At 37.0% G+C, this 16719-nt stretch overlaps 1 protein-coding gene across 3 annotated transcripts in view; it reads left to right on the top strand.

Moving 5' to 3' along the window:
* The first annotated feature begins 82 nt into the window (after positions 1-82).
* Positions 83-16719, top strand: part of LOC132260434 (zwei Ig domain protein zig-8) — a 24213-nt gene continuing 7576 nt past the window's right edge. Inside the window, exons 1-7 of one of the 3 annotated variants that reach the window (XM_059758533.1) lie at positions 83-193; positions 336-509; positions 623-764; positions 1616-2918; positions 6789-7514; positions 9802-9932; positions 10063-10152. In XM_059758533.1, the coding sequence (XP_059614516.1) occupies positions 7448-7514; positions 9802-9932; positions 10063-10152 (288 nt within the window). In that variant the 5' untranslated portion in view covers positions 83-193; positions 336-509; positions 623-764; positions 1616-2918; positions 6789-7447. The remainder of the gene's footprint in view (positions 194-335; positions 510-622; positions 765-1615; positions 2919-6788; positions 7515-9801; positions 9933-10062; positions 10153-16719) is intronic. The other 2 variants (XM_059758532.1, XM_059758534.1) reach the window with 2 other exon arrangements.

Below are 16719 nucleotides of genomic sequence, written 5' to 3' on the forward strand. Positions count from 1 at the left end.
GCTTCGCCAAAAAGTGTTTTTATTTTCAGATTTTTATCATCTAATCTCACGTGCGTCTCACGAAGTTATTAATCCAGTGTCTGGTCAAGTGACGCAGTGTTTGTAGTGGAAAGCAATGAATATCCTACCGCAGAAGTTCTGTTTTTGCATCGATCTCCGGAAGGGCATCGTGTGGTTGGCGTGGTTCATGATGGTGAGATGCAATAATGATCACACATATTGCATATCGTATTTCAAGCTTGATTTCAGAGAATCAGCAAAATTCCTTTTCAATTGTCATGGTCATCAGCGCCTTATTCGCTGACTTATAGCTTTGCTGTGACTTTATTTTGTAGCTCCTCAACATCCCACTCATTATTCTGATGTTCATCATCATCGCACAGCGGAATAAAATTTTCGTGGATCACCCAAAATTGGAAAATGCCCTCATTCCAGTTTGCATCGTCGAAACGGGAGGTGCTTTCATCCAGATCTTCACAAATATCTTCCTCATATATGGCGTAGTAAAGGTGAGATTAAGACGAATACAATAGACCCAAATTCTCATATTGATAAGGGGTTTATTATCTTTTCTGGGAACAACCGAGATAATTGGGAGATTAAAGTTTAAAAATAATTCCAGAAAAGCCACAGGGATATGCTGCCCTGGTTGGTGATTAATAAGGTTACGCTGGCCCTCCTTGTCGCCACGATCATCATGATTGGAATGCAGATTGGTTCGCAACTTCCCCTTGGTATCTACATTATCATGGCGTTTACAGCAGGTGAGAAATACTATGTTGTCCATTTCTGTTTTTGCAAGGCGCCGGAAAATAAATATGAAGAATTCTTGAGAAATTATTAACTGATATTCGCGAGAAATTATTGCAATGTTTTTCATCAGCGAATAGAGGGAAAGTGATTGTTTTATCTTCAGAGAATGATAAACATCGCGATAAGCGGGCGCTTTAAAAACCTGGGATAATTCGAGAGGAAATTTAGCCAGTTCATAGCCACATATAGTTCCAAAAACACCGCGAACGAGGCTTAGTTCACATTTTCACGTTTAAAACAGCACTTTGGCTTGTTATCACGCTGCGATTTCCATTGTAATGAATGTAGAATGCGATTTAGACTTCAGTTTCCTTCAATTCTATTCAGTTTCTCAAGTAAAGGCAAATGAAAACTAAAACTGTCTTTCGAAAAAATCTGTCACAAAGATCAGATTAAAAGTGGTAGGAAAAATGGCGCAAGCTAATTTTATGACCTACTAAAGATAGAAAAAAATCCCTCGTGCTTGCTTTTGGGTTTTATTGCTTTCACTATTTTGACCGACCACAGATAGTATGCTGCTAATTTACAGATCTAAGCTTTTAATGCTATTATAGAACTATGAGAATTCAAATTAGATAATTGGAGTTGAAAGGTCAAAGAGTACATAATGATTACTGACCAAATTGGGGATGATAGTGTGTAAATGTTTAATGTATTTCACTCAGCATTGTTGGAAGCAAACTCTTGGATAAAGTAAATATAGGAGTGGTCATTCATTGAGCAAGTGAACATCCAATTGCATGCAACTGTGTCAAATTGCTAATGCGAGTGCTTCAAATTCTGTGTTTCCTCCCCTGTCTAGGAATTCTCATCTACTTCTGGCTGTGCGTCTTTAGTTTGTTCAAAACATACAAGACTTTCAGCAGTGACGATCCGATGCCAGTGGATGATTTAGAGAGGATTCTCATTGACGACGATGACGATGACATGCTGCAGTGATGAATAAGGGTGCGGACGCTTCAGGTGCCTCAAGGGGAGGGCCCATCGCGCTATAAGTAGTGAGCACGGACTGTAATTTAGTTTTAATTGTATTACCATAAATGAGAATAGCGTCGAAGTGAGGCTATATGGCATTTTACCCGGTTATGCCACAGCTAAACTTTCAGTTATGTTATGAATATGCTAAAATAGGGGTGCGATACATGAAACTGATTTCAATTATGAGGCTGCGCATAAAGCCAAACTATATTTTATATTCCACACAGTGAAACTAAAAGAAATGTATAGAGCGAGAGAGAGTGTGTGAATGAGAGGAGACTATTTTTGGGGTTGGCATGACCTACATTTATCTTTTTCCCGGAATACTCGCAAAATCGCCCTTTCTGTGTTCTCCTCTCTCTTCAAAGGACAATTCGTTGGATGAATTGTTGGGATAATGTAAGACGTGTTTCGAATTCAATGTCACATGAAATTATTTTTTCCATTGTTGATGGCATGAGCGAGAGAGAGACTTTTGTTGCGAGATGAGATTTGGTATCAATTCAAGTGCCACTGGAGGCGCATCAAATATTTATGTCGGACTTTAGGGGGGATGAAATGAAGTGATAAGAAAAGTAGTATGAACGCCATGTTGCGATGAATCGACCAGTTTCGATGTCTGGCTCTTTCAAATGAAACTGAAATTATGATTGGATTTTCATGTGGTTCTGGAAAGAATTTCCCCCACTATGACATGTATTTTAGGATTTTAGGAATGATGAAAGGTGTTTTTTAGATATTACATAAAATTCTAGTGTAAGGGAGTGACGAGAAAGAACATGAAATAAAATATTTGTGCGATGTCGTGCATTTCTTCCGTTGTTATCACAGCGCATGCCTGATAAGAATAAACGTAGAAACACGGGCGTATACCAAAAGTTCTCAAAGGAGTGTAGCCTTCCTCACAATAATCCGTGTGAAATATACCAAAAAGAGTGTGAGCCCTTCGCTCAATGAAATTTTAATAAGTTTGAGGTGAAGATTATCGGGAGAGTCGGTCTGTCGTGTTCACGGTGTTGTGCATTGGGCGGTGAAACCGCGAAGAGTCGATTGTGTGGAAAATTGGTGAAGGAATCCACAGTGGAGGAGTGTTTGATTTGCACCCTGACTATAGTGCTGGAAAAAGGGTGGGTGCGAGGACTCCATCGGCGGAAATTTTCGCCACGAGAGAGAGTTTAGATGGGAGGAAAGTTGACAAAAGTGAAAGAGGGCACAAAAAGAGTGTAATTCCCGTGTAAATTTGGCCCGTTGCCATGAACTATGAATATTTGATCGTTTAATTTTGAGCAAATTGGATTGGTGGTGAATTTAATTTCAACAGAAAAAGAGAGGGAATCAAAGAGAAAAAGAATATGTGATGTCGAGAGATTATGAAAATGCAAATTTAGCGGGGCGGAGAGACGCACACAAGAAGTGTGCACGAAGGGCTTTCTTCTTGATGGGAAGTCGCGCGTCTTTAGCCTCAAGAAGGCCTCAATGGAGCATTGTGCTGCGTCTTCACCCTCCCGCTCCGCAATCAGGGAGTGTTAGCTTCTCATCCCTTATTAGTACACCCATCACCGGGGCGAAAAAACATATAAGGGATGTGCTGTGCTGAAATAAATTAGATTCATTTAATTTTAATTGTGCTATTACCAATTCTCCACGAACCCCCTTTCTCGTGGTGTAATTACAGGTGTATGAAAATATTTTCGTAAGAAAAATTAAATTACCATTTTCCCCCCCACGCCCGGCCTCACTTTCGTATCATTTCTCATTTCCACCCAGGCAACACACAAGCATAGGCTCGGGTGTTGTGGGCCCACCGAAAAGCGTCTCTCTGCTTGCCTGAGAATAATTTTTCAGCACCCGCCCTCCCCACCTCCCGGTGCCCCCGATAAACCGTTGCGCCCCCAGGCCAGGCGCTCTCGTGCCACACACACACACAGTGGGAGCGTGCAAGTTTCCATACCGCAAGCCACCCCCCCAATATATGGGCAATTTTCTTAATTTTTCCCAACATATTCTTCTTTGGCGCTCCGAGTGAATTCCTCTTAATAACATTCCTCCCAACCACACATGGAGAACTCACTCATGTTTCTCTATCTCCTTCACAAACTGATTTGCTCCTTCTGGCTTTTGCCTTCAACGCCCATTCACCATCGCGCCAATTCACACGCGCGCCCCCATTTTTCCCTTTCGAGAGCGCCCAGAATAAAAGTTGATGCGAAACGTAAGAAATTTCTATCGAGGACTCTCGCAGTGGCGTAGTAAGAATTGATTTACTTACATTAACACCCCATAAAATGCTATTGGTAAAAATCACCCTAACTAGTATTGAGCACTTCATTGGATTTTGAGCAAATTTTCCAAATAATGCCACAAAATTGTTCATTTTTTCAAATGATTAGAAACTTATTTAGCTGATTGTTGGTTTTTTTCTCTAGACAGTACCTTCATTCCACGATAACGTCTTGCTTACAAACTGTATTTACGAATATATGAGGAACATTGGGTTCTTAAGCATGCTGTCTTTCAGGTAACGACACAAAGAATCCGTTAATCCAGAATCACACTTGAAGATAAAGTCTATTTATCTTAAATACTACCTGTAATTTTAACTGAGACTACGTCACTGTGACATTCTTCCCATTTTTCAGCCATTGGATTGAATTCGAGGGCTGGAGAAAAAGTTTTACGCGCGCCACCCAATTCATTAATTTAGCATAAAAGTATCAATTATTCAAAAGAGGAGGACGACTCACAATCGATAGAATATCCTCTCGGCGACGCTTTTTTCAATTTAATTTCCAATTCTGTACAATTACCCTTCCGTGGATATCTAATCAGTGAGAAATCTATTAATACAGAGCGAATTCACCGGAAAATGCTCGTTTTTTCCCCCGTCAAAATGGTCTGTGTTCAAAATATAAAAAAGCGTGAATAGAAATTGTACACGTCACATCAATTTATATCCCATTTCAGTGATAGATGAAATTTTGAGGGTTTCACTTGTCGCACCCAACACTGAATGTGCATTAACAATTAGTTTCACGGTGTTGTCGGAAGTGACTTATTAAAATGACTTTGGAGCACGAAGTTTCTCTCTACGACAAAGATTTTCACTATACACTTCAATTAACGAACTGCTGTAGCAGTATATATTCTTCTCGTGCTCCTTGGAAAGTATAGTTTCTCTTTTGATTGGGGTTCTTAAAAGTGATAACGATACAGAATAGGAGTTCTTTCACTTAAAATTGCGTTCATTTATTATTAGCGCAAATGCATTTAAAGCTCTTAAAAAATTTACTCATCGATTTCAGAAAGTTTGTCATTGTCTCGCGGCGAGTCTAAATGAGAAAACTTTTTTTAATCACTCCAAATCCAATTGCAAAATGTCACGCTGGGGTTGGCTTTACTGAAACTTGGGAATAACATAAATTAACACACTTTGCTTGTTTATTGTAATTCTGAAAACTTAAATTTAGGCTAACAACTTCAGTGTGAAATTAATACCATCGGAATAAAGAATCACATTTTATGTGAATGATATCGAATTGAATTGGCACTTCAGAGCACGTCGTTTGCGGAATTGAAGTTGCCTCGTCAAACTGAGGGAAACACTTGAAAGATATTGGTAAAAAGTGGATTGTTAACATTGAATACATGAAAACTTCTGGCACATAGTTTGTTGAAGAACAATATTTTGCAATTAATTAATGTACTTGAGGAAGTCACACTCATTACAATTAATTGGAAAACTTTACTAAGGCATTCTACTCCCCTCTCGAGAGTCGTCATGGAGCTCTTCATTCACATTCTTATGCAATGAAATTTTCCTTTTCACTTATGATTTTTATTTGTAGTTTTACATGCGCTAGAAAATATGTTTTGGATCGCAGAAATGAAGCCTTCCAGGCAGAATATTTTGAGCAGAATATGCGAATTGCAATTAAGGGCGGTGTTCTGTGTAAAGTAATTGGTTTCATTTGCGCTTCACCAACTGCGTCCTCTGGGCAGTCATTAGCGGAGGGTCTCTTGAGAAATGGTCGCGAGGAACTTTTGAAAAATGAACTCTTGTTTTTTTTGGCCACTTTCATGTTTTGGGAGAGTTACAACACAAATTATTTTCATGCTATTACGTGCCCATTGTTGATGTTCGTGCAATTTTAATTGATATCACGATGACGACAGGTGTTGTGGCAAAATTAAATCTCATCTTGAAATATTCATTGCTATTGATTGAATGAAAGTGCATAGCATATGGCCTTTTGATGCCCATGATCTGGACCGTTTAACCACTCTTGGTCACAATAATTCGGGGAGTTTCCTGATCTCATTGTCAATGGTAATGAGAATTCCAATTATATGCACTTATTTCATTAGCATTACACAATACTTAGAAGTGTTACAACTGTTTAGCATAATTAAAATTATGCGGAAATATTTGTATAGTGGATTTGCGGTGCACTATTTAAGAGTATATTTTTCGTATTTGCATTTCAGTGTTTAGGGGGTATAAAAGTTTTTCGCAGAATCTTTTGCTCTTTTCAATACATTTGTTGTCGTTTTTCATGTTAAATAAACTACAAAAAATCGATATCACAAGCGCAAAAAATCTTCAAAATTATGACATATGATGTAAAATTTTAATTGTTTCTAATTACTAGGTATTGAATATTCTCCATGAGATTCAATGGGGATTTGAGCCGAAATTGGAAAATTATTACGCCTCACCCTTTTTTGTAATACAAAATTTCAATTAATTGCACAATTTTCTCTAACAATTATATTAATTCCACTACAATAAAATACTTCTCAAATGCCCTCGATCAAATTAAGCAACTTTCCTCCTGAATAACCCGAGAAAAAGCGTGTGCAGGTTTTCATCGGCTCACACCGATGAAAAGCTCTCTGAGAATTGGGGCAAAAAATATTTCACAATTCCAAGTGAAAAAGTTTTATTGGATATTAAAATGTATGTTCAAAGCATTGAGCGAAAAAAAGTATATAATTAGTTTTTCTTGTAGTTCACAGTTGGGGAAATTGGAGCGAAAATTGAAAGAATAAGCAAAAGAGAGTGTCCTTCTAGTGGGCGGCCTCTGGGTTTGGGGTTGGAAGTGTGTTGAAAGTACAAAAAGCTAACCGCACGAGGGGTGTATGTGTGAATTTCCTGAAAATTAGCAACCCCGGCTGGAAGAGTGTGGTGATTTCAGACAATTTTCCCGGCACTGGGAGTGCATCATCATTTTGCCACCAGTGCTCACTTTGGGGCGCCGTGGTGTGGGTGTGACACGAGAAAAAGAAGCGAGCTGGTGCGGGGATAAAAAAGTGAGGAAATAAATTAACAGAAAATAGCAATAAAACATAAAAGGAAGCAGTGCGGTGAGACGCGAGGCAGGAGTGTTTGTAAGCTGGCGGAACGGGAAGGAAGTGTGAAGGGGCAGCCACCTCTTGTAGAAATTGCTGTTCGCCCCAGCATTCGCCGGAGAAATGCTGTTGTGTGTAGAATGCTGAGAAAATCGTTGCCGAAGAACATGAACAATTGAAGTGATGGTTGTGAAGGTGGCACAGAAAAGTCAAATAATAATGAAATGTGATGGTTTATTTAGTAAATAATTGCGTGTAAGAGGAAACTGAAAGCGTCACACAGAACGAGAGCGAGCAGTGAGGAAAAATGTATCGATTTCAACTGCTAATATTTTTTCTGCCATCCATAATATTTGCCACGACGCTGGAGCCAGGTATAATCTCTATTTTATTTTGTCGCGAGGGAGTGATTCTATATTTATTTCCATGTCCACCCACACTCCCGCTTCCTCGCACTTCGTCATTCATCGCTGCGCCTCTGCCCCACAAACGATTCATAATGTGGATCGGGACGATGGGCGGAAGCGCCTTTGAGTTTCGGGGGCGAATAATATGGGGAGATGTTCGAAAAGTTCGTGGTTTTGCTTTTTTAATGTGCCTCCACATATCATAGGCTACGGTCGTAAGAGGTTCTGCATTGTTTTGTTAGGGGAGAAACCTTGGCGATAAATAAATATTTCACATGACGTTTATATCAAATCAATTCAAGCGGGAAATCCTGGTCAAACATTCTGGAATTCCAGCTTACGAAAGCAGACAGATTAATGATAGCGATAAAAATTTCGTAAACGTAAAATTCATTCATCTGAGTCATCTTCTTCTGTATCGGTCACAAAATAGTTCACTATTGAGAATTGAAACTCCTCTGGAGAATTCTCAGTAAAGACGGTAGAAGGATTGGTATTCTGTGTAGACATCTTCCGTTGTTTCTTCTTAATAATGTTGGAAACTTGACTGGATACTCTAGAATTCGAATTGAGTCTTAGATTCTCCTTATCAGTCGCTGCTAAATTTTTTATGCCCATTGATTTCTGACTGTGAATTTCTACTTTCGTCTTATCGGTCTTAATCTCTGTCTTCTGCTTTGCAAATGTAGACGCTAGTTCTCTTGTTTGGGATCTAGTTAATATTCTTGCTCTTATGAGCTGGACATCGTTGTGAATCCTTTTTTGTCCCCGCGATGTCATTTGTTTTCTTGATTATCCTATGAAGAATAAAAATATTTCGATGGTTAGAATAAATTGACCATCATATTTCATGGCCATACTAACTTTTATTGAATATTCTTTTACCAGAAGAGAATGAGTCCTTGTTTCTCACCAATTTTCATCCGATTTACCCCAAATATTAATTAAAATCTTATCTGCGCCAATTTTCTGTTTATATATAACTTGACAGATACTATCCGCCCTACTAGAGACTCTCGAGAGGTTCCATTGGACTTCAGCGAGAAATATCTGATGTAATTCTATGGACGTTTAATGGAGTGTTCCTATACTTTCCCAAATTGTGCATAAAATACTGTTCTGCAGGATTTGTGCGGAAGACAAATGAGAAGGCAGAATGCTTGTATTCTATAGGATGATAGAACACAAACTCTTTATTGCCAGGTTTTGTGGGGTTACTTAAGGTCGTGGTGATGGTGAATGCCGCTAAATGGTGTACTGCAAATTGTGTGCTTATCATCCATGTCTCTTATAGTTTTACTACAGTTGAAATAGCCCTATGGAAGAAACACACATTTAGTAGCGCAGGAAGTTCTGAAAAAGATGAAGCCGAATAATAAGTAAAATTTCGAAACTATCATAAAGAAAAGTGTCTTAATAATACTTTGCTGTTATCAAACAACAATGCCGCTTAGGAGCTCTTTTCTGGTGAAATGGAAACTGGATGGTCAACTTCTGGGAATAAAACAGCAGGGAACACAACTTGATTGTTTTCCTGTGGGGCGGAAGAAAGAAGCAAAAAACAATAAAGCTACAAAGAGAGTTTTGAGACGTGAAATATGCAGGCTCAGAATGCTTATTAACGAACATCTTCCGCTTAAATAGTTTTAGCATTATATGGGCAGTGACTCGTTGAAGATGTTATGTCAATTGTTTTATTATTTTGCAATTAAATTGATAGCGGAATTTCTCTGAAAATCGAATAATTGTTCATGTATGAAATCCATAATAAAAGATTTATTATTCGCTGGGGTTTTGCCGTCAACTTGAGGAGAAAAAAATCACATTAAGCATAACGATGAACTATAGGTGCTTAACGTATTGTTGGTATCAAAAATAAAGTAATTGACTTTTATTGATTTTGCTGTGCCATCATTCAACTTTCGAAGTATGAATGAAAACCCGTATTGAAACGTCAGTCTGCAGTTCATTCTTAATGAATGATCGATTATATTTTTATCCACTCTTGTTTAAATAAGCATCTATGGTTATTCTGCTTAATCCACAACTAATAAATCATTTTTATATGGGAAAATTGTATAAAGATGTCAGTGTGATCCTTTGGCATGAGCATCCGATAAGAGAATGCTGATTTTCAGTCTAACCACGAATTTTTCGAGCGACCTCCTCATGCTGGGTGGAATGGGGAGATGCGATGTGGTAAAAAGCTGGAGACACCATGTGAATTGTGCCTCTGTGTGTGTTTGCTTTTCAGATCATCACAGACCCATTCTAACAGACAATGACTGGAAGAAACTCTGGATGGTGGCGGGAAGTACAAATTATGACTCCAAGTCGGAGAATACCATAGATTCCAGTGATTCACCTCAATTTGAGGATACTGAGGTAAGGGAACCACGCACCCCCAGTGGTGGCCGTAAAAAAAACAACATGGCCCTAAAAGCATCCGTGACATGAAAAAAAATCGCTTTATATACCCACCAATTAATAATGGACTTCTTCCTCTCATTCCCAGATGTTTGCCCACAATACGACCGTCCAATTGGGAGGAACCGCCTTCCTTGTTTGCAAAGTGTCCGGAATCGACAGAGTGGGTGCTAATTGGGTTTGTCGTTTGTCTCAAAATGTTACAGAGTTTCTTATTTTTTACCCCCCCCCCCCCTACCTGGCAATAGGCAAGAAAATTAATTTCTCCTTGCATGAGACCGAGCGCCTTTTACAAATATTATCAAATTGATTGTCAAACATCCACTTTGGGAGCGGAACGGGTGGGCCTCTGAGCAAGAAAGCAGAAAATGTCAATTTCGTTCGTGGCATTTTGTATCGTGATTGGCTCCGTGAGTTTTTCCTTGAAATATGGAAAAAGAAGAATTTTCTACTTTTCCTTCAAAGCACTCTGGTGAAGACAAGAAAGTTTAAAATGTGCCAAACGGAAGTTCGCATAGACTTACTGATGCGGGACTTTTGTGATAAATTAACTTTTGACGTAGATGTACCTGCAGAAGACGTGCGAAGCGATTCTCATGAATCCACGGAGTTCTACCTAGCGCAGTGTATTATGTGAGCAATCAAGTGCAATTCTGAGAACTCATGAGGATTCGCATGTTTATCAATTTGCCCAAATCCATTATTCATACTGAATATTACACTGATGAAGTACTCGTTTTTCATAATTACGCTGAGCACTCATTCATGAGCAACCGTAGTTTGATGCATTATGTACACACAACCACAGAAACTTACTCGTTTATTTAGAGAGCTTTTAGATTGCGAATTATTTTCGATGGATGTTGCACCACCATTCAAAATCACTAATCCACAAACACACGCCGCTTAAATATTTACTGGTACACATTTAAATTTAGACAGTGGCGTAGAAATACAACATTTTAGAGTCTCTTTTATTAAAAAAAAAATTGCCAGAGGAATGTTATTTGCATTAAAAACTCCTGAGCTTCGATGTGATTTTACAAACATCTAGATATGTATAAAAACATTTTGATATGGATTTCCATAAAAAAGCTCATCAATACTGCGTTCTTATCGCCTTAACAGACGATAAAGAGTGGAAAGAGATGTTCACCAGCATACTCAATTCTGTCCTTTGGCCTTATCTCAAGATAATATCGGATTATCTCATACATTTATCACACACTAGGGCCAATGGCAGATTTCTTCAATACTTTTATAGTTGACATGAGGAATTCCCTGGAATCTAAAAAGAAATTTCTTTAAACTTAAATCCGATTAATTACTTTCGAAATTTCATTTCATTCGTTAGAATCCTTCCACTACATTCAACGTATGCGCAGAATTTTGTGCATTCAAGTCAGATATAATTCATTGTTTATGCATAATAATATAAATTTTCGGAATAAGTATGCTAATTACATTCTATAGTATACGTAATAATTATTATTTCAAACCATATCTTGTAATTGCTTCGAGCTCAAGTTCGAGCTCGACGTAATAAACCAATCAGAGTGGTAAATTTTGAAATATATAAATGCTCTCGAGCTGTTCAATGTTTGATATTTGACCCTCTGTATTTTGTGTAAGTCAAATAAAGAAGATTACTTCATGCATAATTCACAAGTGAATAAATGTTCAGAGAGCCCAGAAATGTTTAATAAAGTGCTGCTATTTTGATAAGCATTACAATTTTTTGCTTAAATACCTTTTTGAATGTGAAATTGGATGAAATCTTTGAATATCGTTTGCGTCAAAAGAGCAATTTCTTGGTAAATACATCTGAAGTTACTGAGAAGATACGATCCTCTCTAAATGGTATTTAAATATTTAATTGAGCATTATTTGAGATACACTTTCATTTCAATGGGATGAATAGGAATAATCATCAGATTATTGAATTCACTTTGGGGATGGATTGGGGAAGGCTTTAAGTTAAACGATACGATTGTTTAAGTCTCGTTGTTGAATTGAGTAATCCACCTTGTATGAGAAGCTTTCATTACAACCATTGATTTTCCATTAATTTTAGAGCAAATTCTCCGATGCTCAGCAAGAGCTAGTATTTTGTGAAACATTATAGTCCTTAGACAGGACTTGTTACCACAATATTCTCAAGCCTTTTTGTGAAAATGTGTGCTCTATGAAAGTTACGTAAACATCATAGCATTGAGTTGAAAGAGTAGCGATGGAGCTCATGCAATTTCTTTTAATATTATCTGCAGAGAGAAAGACGCTAAGCGCAATTCTCCTTGAGATGAAAGAATATAATAAGAGTATTTAATAAACAAGTTAAACAAATTTATGGAGAGACTGACACCATTTTCAAGTCTTTCTGTGAAAATACCTCGATTAAGTCTATGTGCAAATAAAGTGAAAGGCAACATCTTGACCCGCTTTTATTACCCTCAAATTGAGAGCTGCCTAAAAATGTGCTCATCAGTGGGTTGTTTTTAAAAAGAGTTTCATCCGCTTCAACACTTGTATAAAATTAGACACGAGAAGAAAAAAAGGAAACCTATTCATTGCAGAAAAGCTTTTGCAATTCTCCCTCCTTGTTTGCATTCCTTAATTTTCCCCTCGAAGAATGGGGAGGAAAAATCCTCAAAATCAAAAAGAATGCTTATGTGTTCTAAGAAAAAAATTTACGTATTTGACAAATTTCTTTATTGAATAATGAATGAATAAAAATTGGCTTTATAAACTGGAAAGTTTAAATGATTGATGAATTCGTGAAAGCTCTGAATTTTCATATATACATATTTTTGTTTGCAATGCAGAGTGTCAATAGAAAAAAAAGACCCCTCGTACTTGAGGGACATGAGTTTGATATTGAATTTATTATTCAAGTGCTACTTTACAAACACGCCACGACGGAGTCTCTGAGAGCTCTATACATAGCAATAATTGTCTCGAGGAGAGCGAACTTTGTGAAAAATTACTTTTTGGACTTTCAATAAACCATGAAAATGCGTAAACACTCGAGCAAAATCACTGTGAGTGGAGTTAAAATGTATGAAAGTTGTGAGGAAATTGTACGAGAAATTGCCTTGCGCAAAATTTCTCAACTTCTTATCATTATCATTAATATTCTGTGCGATTTTCCTGCATGGATCACTCACAAAAGTTACTTGCAGAATTTCTGGCAATGGAATTTCTTTCAACTTCCCCAGTCATCAAGTGAAGGTTCAGAGATTCTGCAAGCCCTATATTACTCACGGACAGCGAGGATACACACACCCTTATAAAGGAGAATATTTAATTAAATTTCACCAGAAAGTTTAGTTCACAGGAAGTCGTGAGAACTTGTATACTCTTTAAAAAAATCACTTTAAGTCCCGAGAGGAAAAGTTTTAATCAACAAATGGACAATAATCGCGTCTTAAATTTAATTTACCTTTAAACTTCATGCTATTTCTAATAAATTTTCCACACACGTCGAAAATTGTTGGCAAAACAAATTAAATAATTAATATCTTCTGATTTTTATTGCTAATCCATTTCATTTCACATTTCCATTCTTCATATGACCTAAATGTTTCTCAAGTGTTTGTGAAGTGCTTAATAGAGAGAGAGAGTTATTAATTGAATGAAGATTTTAAGTATTTTCCTCGGCATTTTTTCAATAGTTCATTTGAGTACACCAAAAAAGTTCTTGTCAGAAAGTGTACTGTAAAATTACTATTAATATAATCATCTAATACTGTTTTCAATGTATGCGCAGTTTGTCCTCTCACTAATAACAATGCAGCTACAAACTTTGAAACACTAAAAAGGCATATAAAGCATTGTCATTAGAAAAGGAATTCTTAGTATAATTTTCGAGCCGACATCTCAGTCATTGTCCTGTTATTGACAGTGTTTTTCCTGTGACAAAATATCGGCATCACCATTGCTATTCTGTAACTTTTCTATATTTGTGTTAAGTATGCCTGCAGGCTAGGTTTCCGCGATCATATCTCAGTCCATTCTGATGTGCTGGTAAGCTGCAATCTGCTGCTAAAAATGCGGGCACTTTTATCTTTCTTAAACGTCTTTTCAATTTCTTTTGCCCTGAATACCTGACAGATAAAGATTTGGGGTAATTTTTTTCTGTGAATTCATATGAATAATGGTCTCTCAAGTGTGTTCTAGATGGATTTCTCTGGATGTTTTCCAATCCATAACAGTATTTTATGTCGTGTCATAATGTAGAGCAGGTATACTTAGACATTTTGCTTTGCATTTTTTTTCTAACATATAATTTGAAGTCCAGTTGTACTCGGGTATTTATTAGGATGGAGTTGCAAAGTCGAGAATTTCCTCAAAAAAACACATTTTCTCATTACCTAGATGGAAGTTTTTCCTTTTTTTAGTTCTTCTAGTTTTTTCTCAACCGAAACCAGTGCATTTTTAATTTTTGTTTCGAAAACCACATCTTTATAGTCAAAGTGATTAAAAGTGTACGCAGTCCGATAAACATAAACGTACTTTGTCTGAAGGGAAAAAGGTGTGGACACATAAAATCAGGCATTTAAATACAGGTATTTCTGGGCACAAATACATAGTTATTCAGACCACAAAGCTCACATCATCACCACTCGGTTCACATATGTAGATGTGGCCTTTGGTTTAGCAATTTCTTTTGGCAAACCCACTACAGACCCTGTTATTCGCACTAACCCGAGTGTTTTGCAAGATCCTCCGCATGATATCATGAAAATTAGTTGGGACATAGAAATTTTCCGAGAAATACCAACGCCTGCAAATGCCAGAAAGTTGTCGTGGTTTTAACTGTATGTGGCATCTGATGTGCGAAATTTAAAGAGGTGTCTTCCGCGCTTAGCTTAACTTTCTCAACAACACCCATAAATATTTCCCTGTGAAAATGTCTGTGGGACATTCGCAATGCATAACAAAATGGGTGAAGCTCATCAAGCGCATTTTTCCACCCGATGAACCTGAAAATTATCACTCCTCCCTTGTGTCTCGGAAGCGCAGAAAAACCCCCAATTGAATCCAATCAGAAAACCCACCCAAGCTCGATGATGTTTAAATCTGTATATAGAAGCACAGCAATGTGACTTTCTCTGGTTAAATGGAAAGCAAAGCAAAATCAGAGAATATAATAACAGCAGTATATCTGGAATTTTGCCGTCATTTTAAATTAGGACAAGGAGTCGCCATAAATCGGACTTATTGGCTGAACTTCCAAATTTTCCAACTTTTATTCCGCGAAGGAATATAAAATTTACTGTGAGGATGAAATGAGTGTTATCGACTTTCCACTGCACAGTTTTGCTGCTTTTGATATGTTGCATTGCTCTTTCGACCAGTGCAATTGAATCCACTGGGAAAAATCAATTTGAAAATGTTAAATGGAATTGAACAATTTAATGAGTCAATTTAGGAAGTTGAATTTATTGCTCTTTAATACCAACGATGATGATTAATTTTCTCACTGAAATACTCTCTTCCACCTCACGAAACATACCTATCAATTTTCCGGCAATAGCGGATTGCAATCAAGTGTCCATTACTGGCAATTACAATACATTTTCTTGTCTTCACATATTGACTTATGTAGTTCACAAACTTCATCGGATAATCGAGAAGTCTTCGAGTTACATGTGACATCTCGTCACAGTAATTGCCTATTAATCAAGTGAATCAAACAAACTTGATATGAATTACAGAGAATTCATCGGAAGAGAAACTGTTAGCATAGAAATAAAGTTTATCCTACACGAAAGGGAATAATTCAGTGAAAATTAATTTTGAAACACAACTAATTCTGTGAAACACAGTAAATAAAAGAGAAAATTTCATAGAAATACGGTCAATAATTCAATATCAACCTCACATAATGTATGTGCTTTGCGGTGAAAATAATACATGAAAAGCCAACGAGAAATAAATTTAGATCCCTCAAATGCACGGTTTTGTTCTAAATGCAAGGCCATACACTGAGAGGAAATGTGATTGGCAAAAAGTTTGTTCAAATTCAAGAGATGAATTGCAATATATTTACTCGTATTGTACGGAATGCACATTTTTCTGTGGCAAAGCTCTGATGTAGAGCACTGCGCTGATAAATTTATCTATTGGTATTATTTGCACGAATATTTTAAAATATAATGAAATTATTGGTTCAGCTTTTATTGAACGGAACTCTCATCAGTGGAACAATCAGAACTTTTGCAGATTGCCAATTTATTTCTACACCAAATTCCACCTATTTACGCCCCATTTCGCAAATGGAGAAGAAATATAAAATAAAATCACTATCAAACTGTTTAGAGAAAGTGTAAAGTTTGACTTCTGTACAGTCTAAACCTGAGACATCAATTCACACGAACGCACATGGGAAAATGAATATGAAATTGGAAGCTAATCTAGCCAATAAATATGTAAAAGCAATTAAAATCAAGTAACCTCTTCAAAGCAGGGTAGAGTAATTTTACATTCAGCTCATGAAATTTCCTTTTCAAAATAATATTCTTTTTAAAATTGAATAAGAACTCAGTGAAAACTTTTTTCATATCTCTCTTAGAAATTGCAGTACAGAATTTTCATTTTACACCTCTCCGTTAGTATGAAATGAATAGTATTAAATTGTTTTGCAACTGAAAGGAAAAGTTGTAAGTTCTCTGATTTACTATTTCATTCATTTTATTCAGATGCTAAGGTTGTCAATATTTTGCTTTGCTGCATATACTGCAGA

This window comes from Phlebotomus argentipes, unplaced genomic scaffold (assembly GCF_947086385.1).
Source record: "Phlebotomus argentipes unplaced genomic scaffold, Phlebotomus argentipes genome assembly scaffold_18, whole genome shotgun sequence".
In the NCBI taxonomy this organism is placed as follows: Eukaryota; Metazoa; Arthropoda; class Insecta; order Diptera; family Psychodidae; genus Phlebotomus; species Phlebotomus argentipes.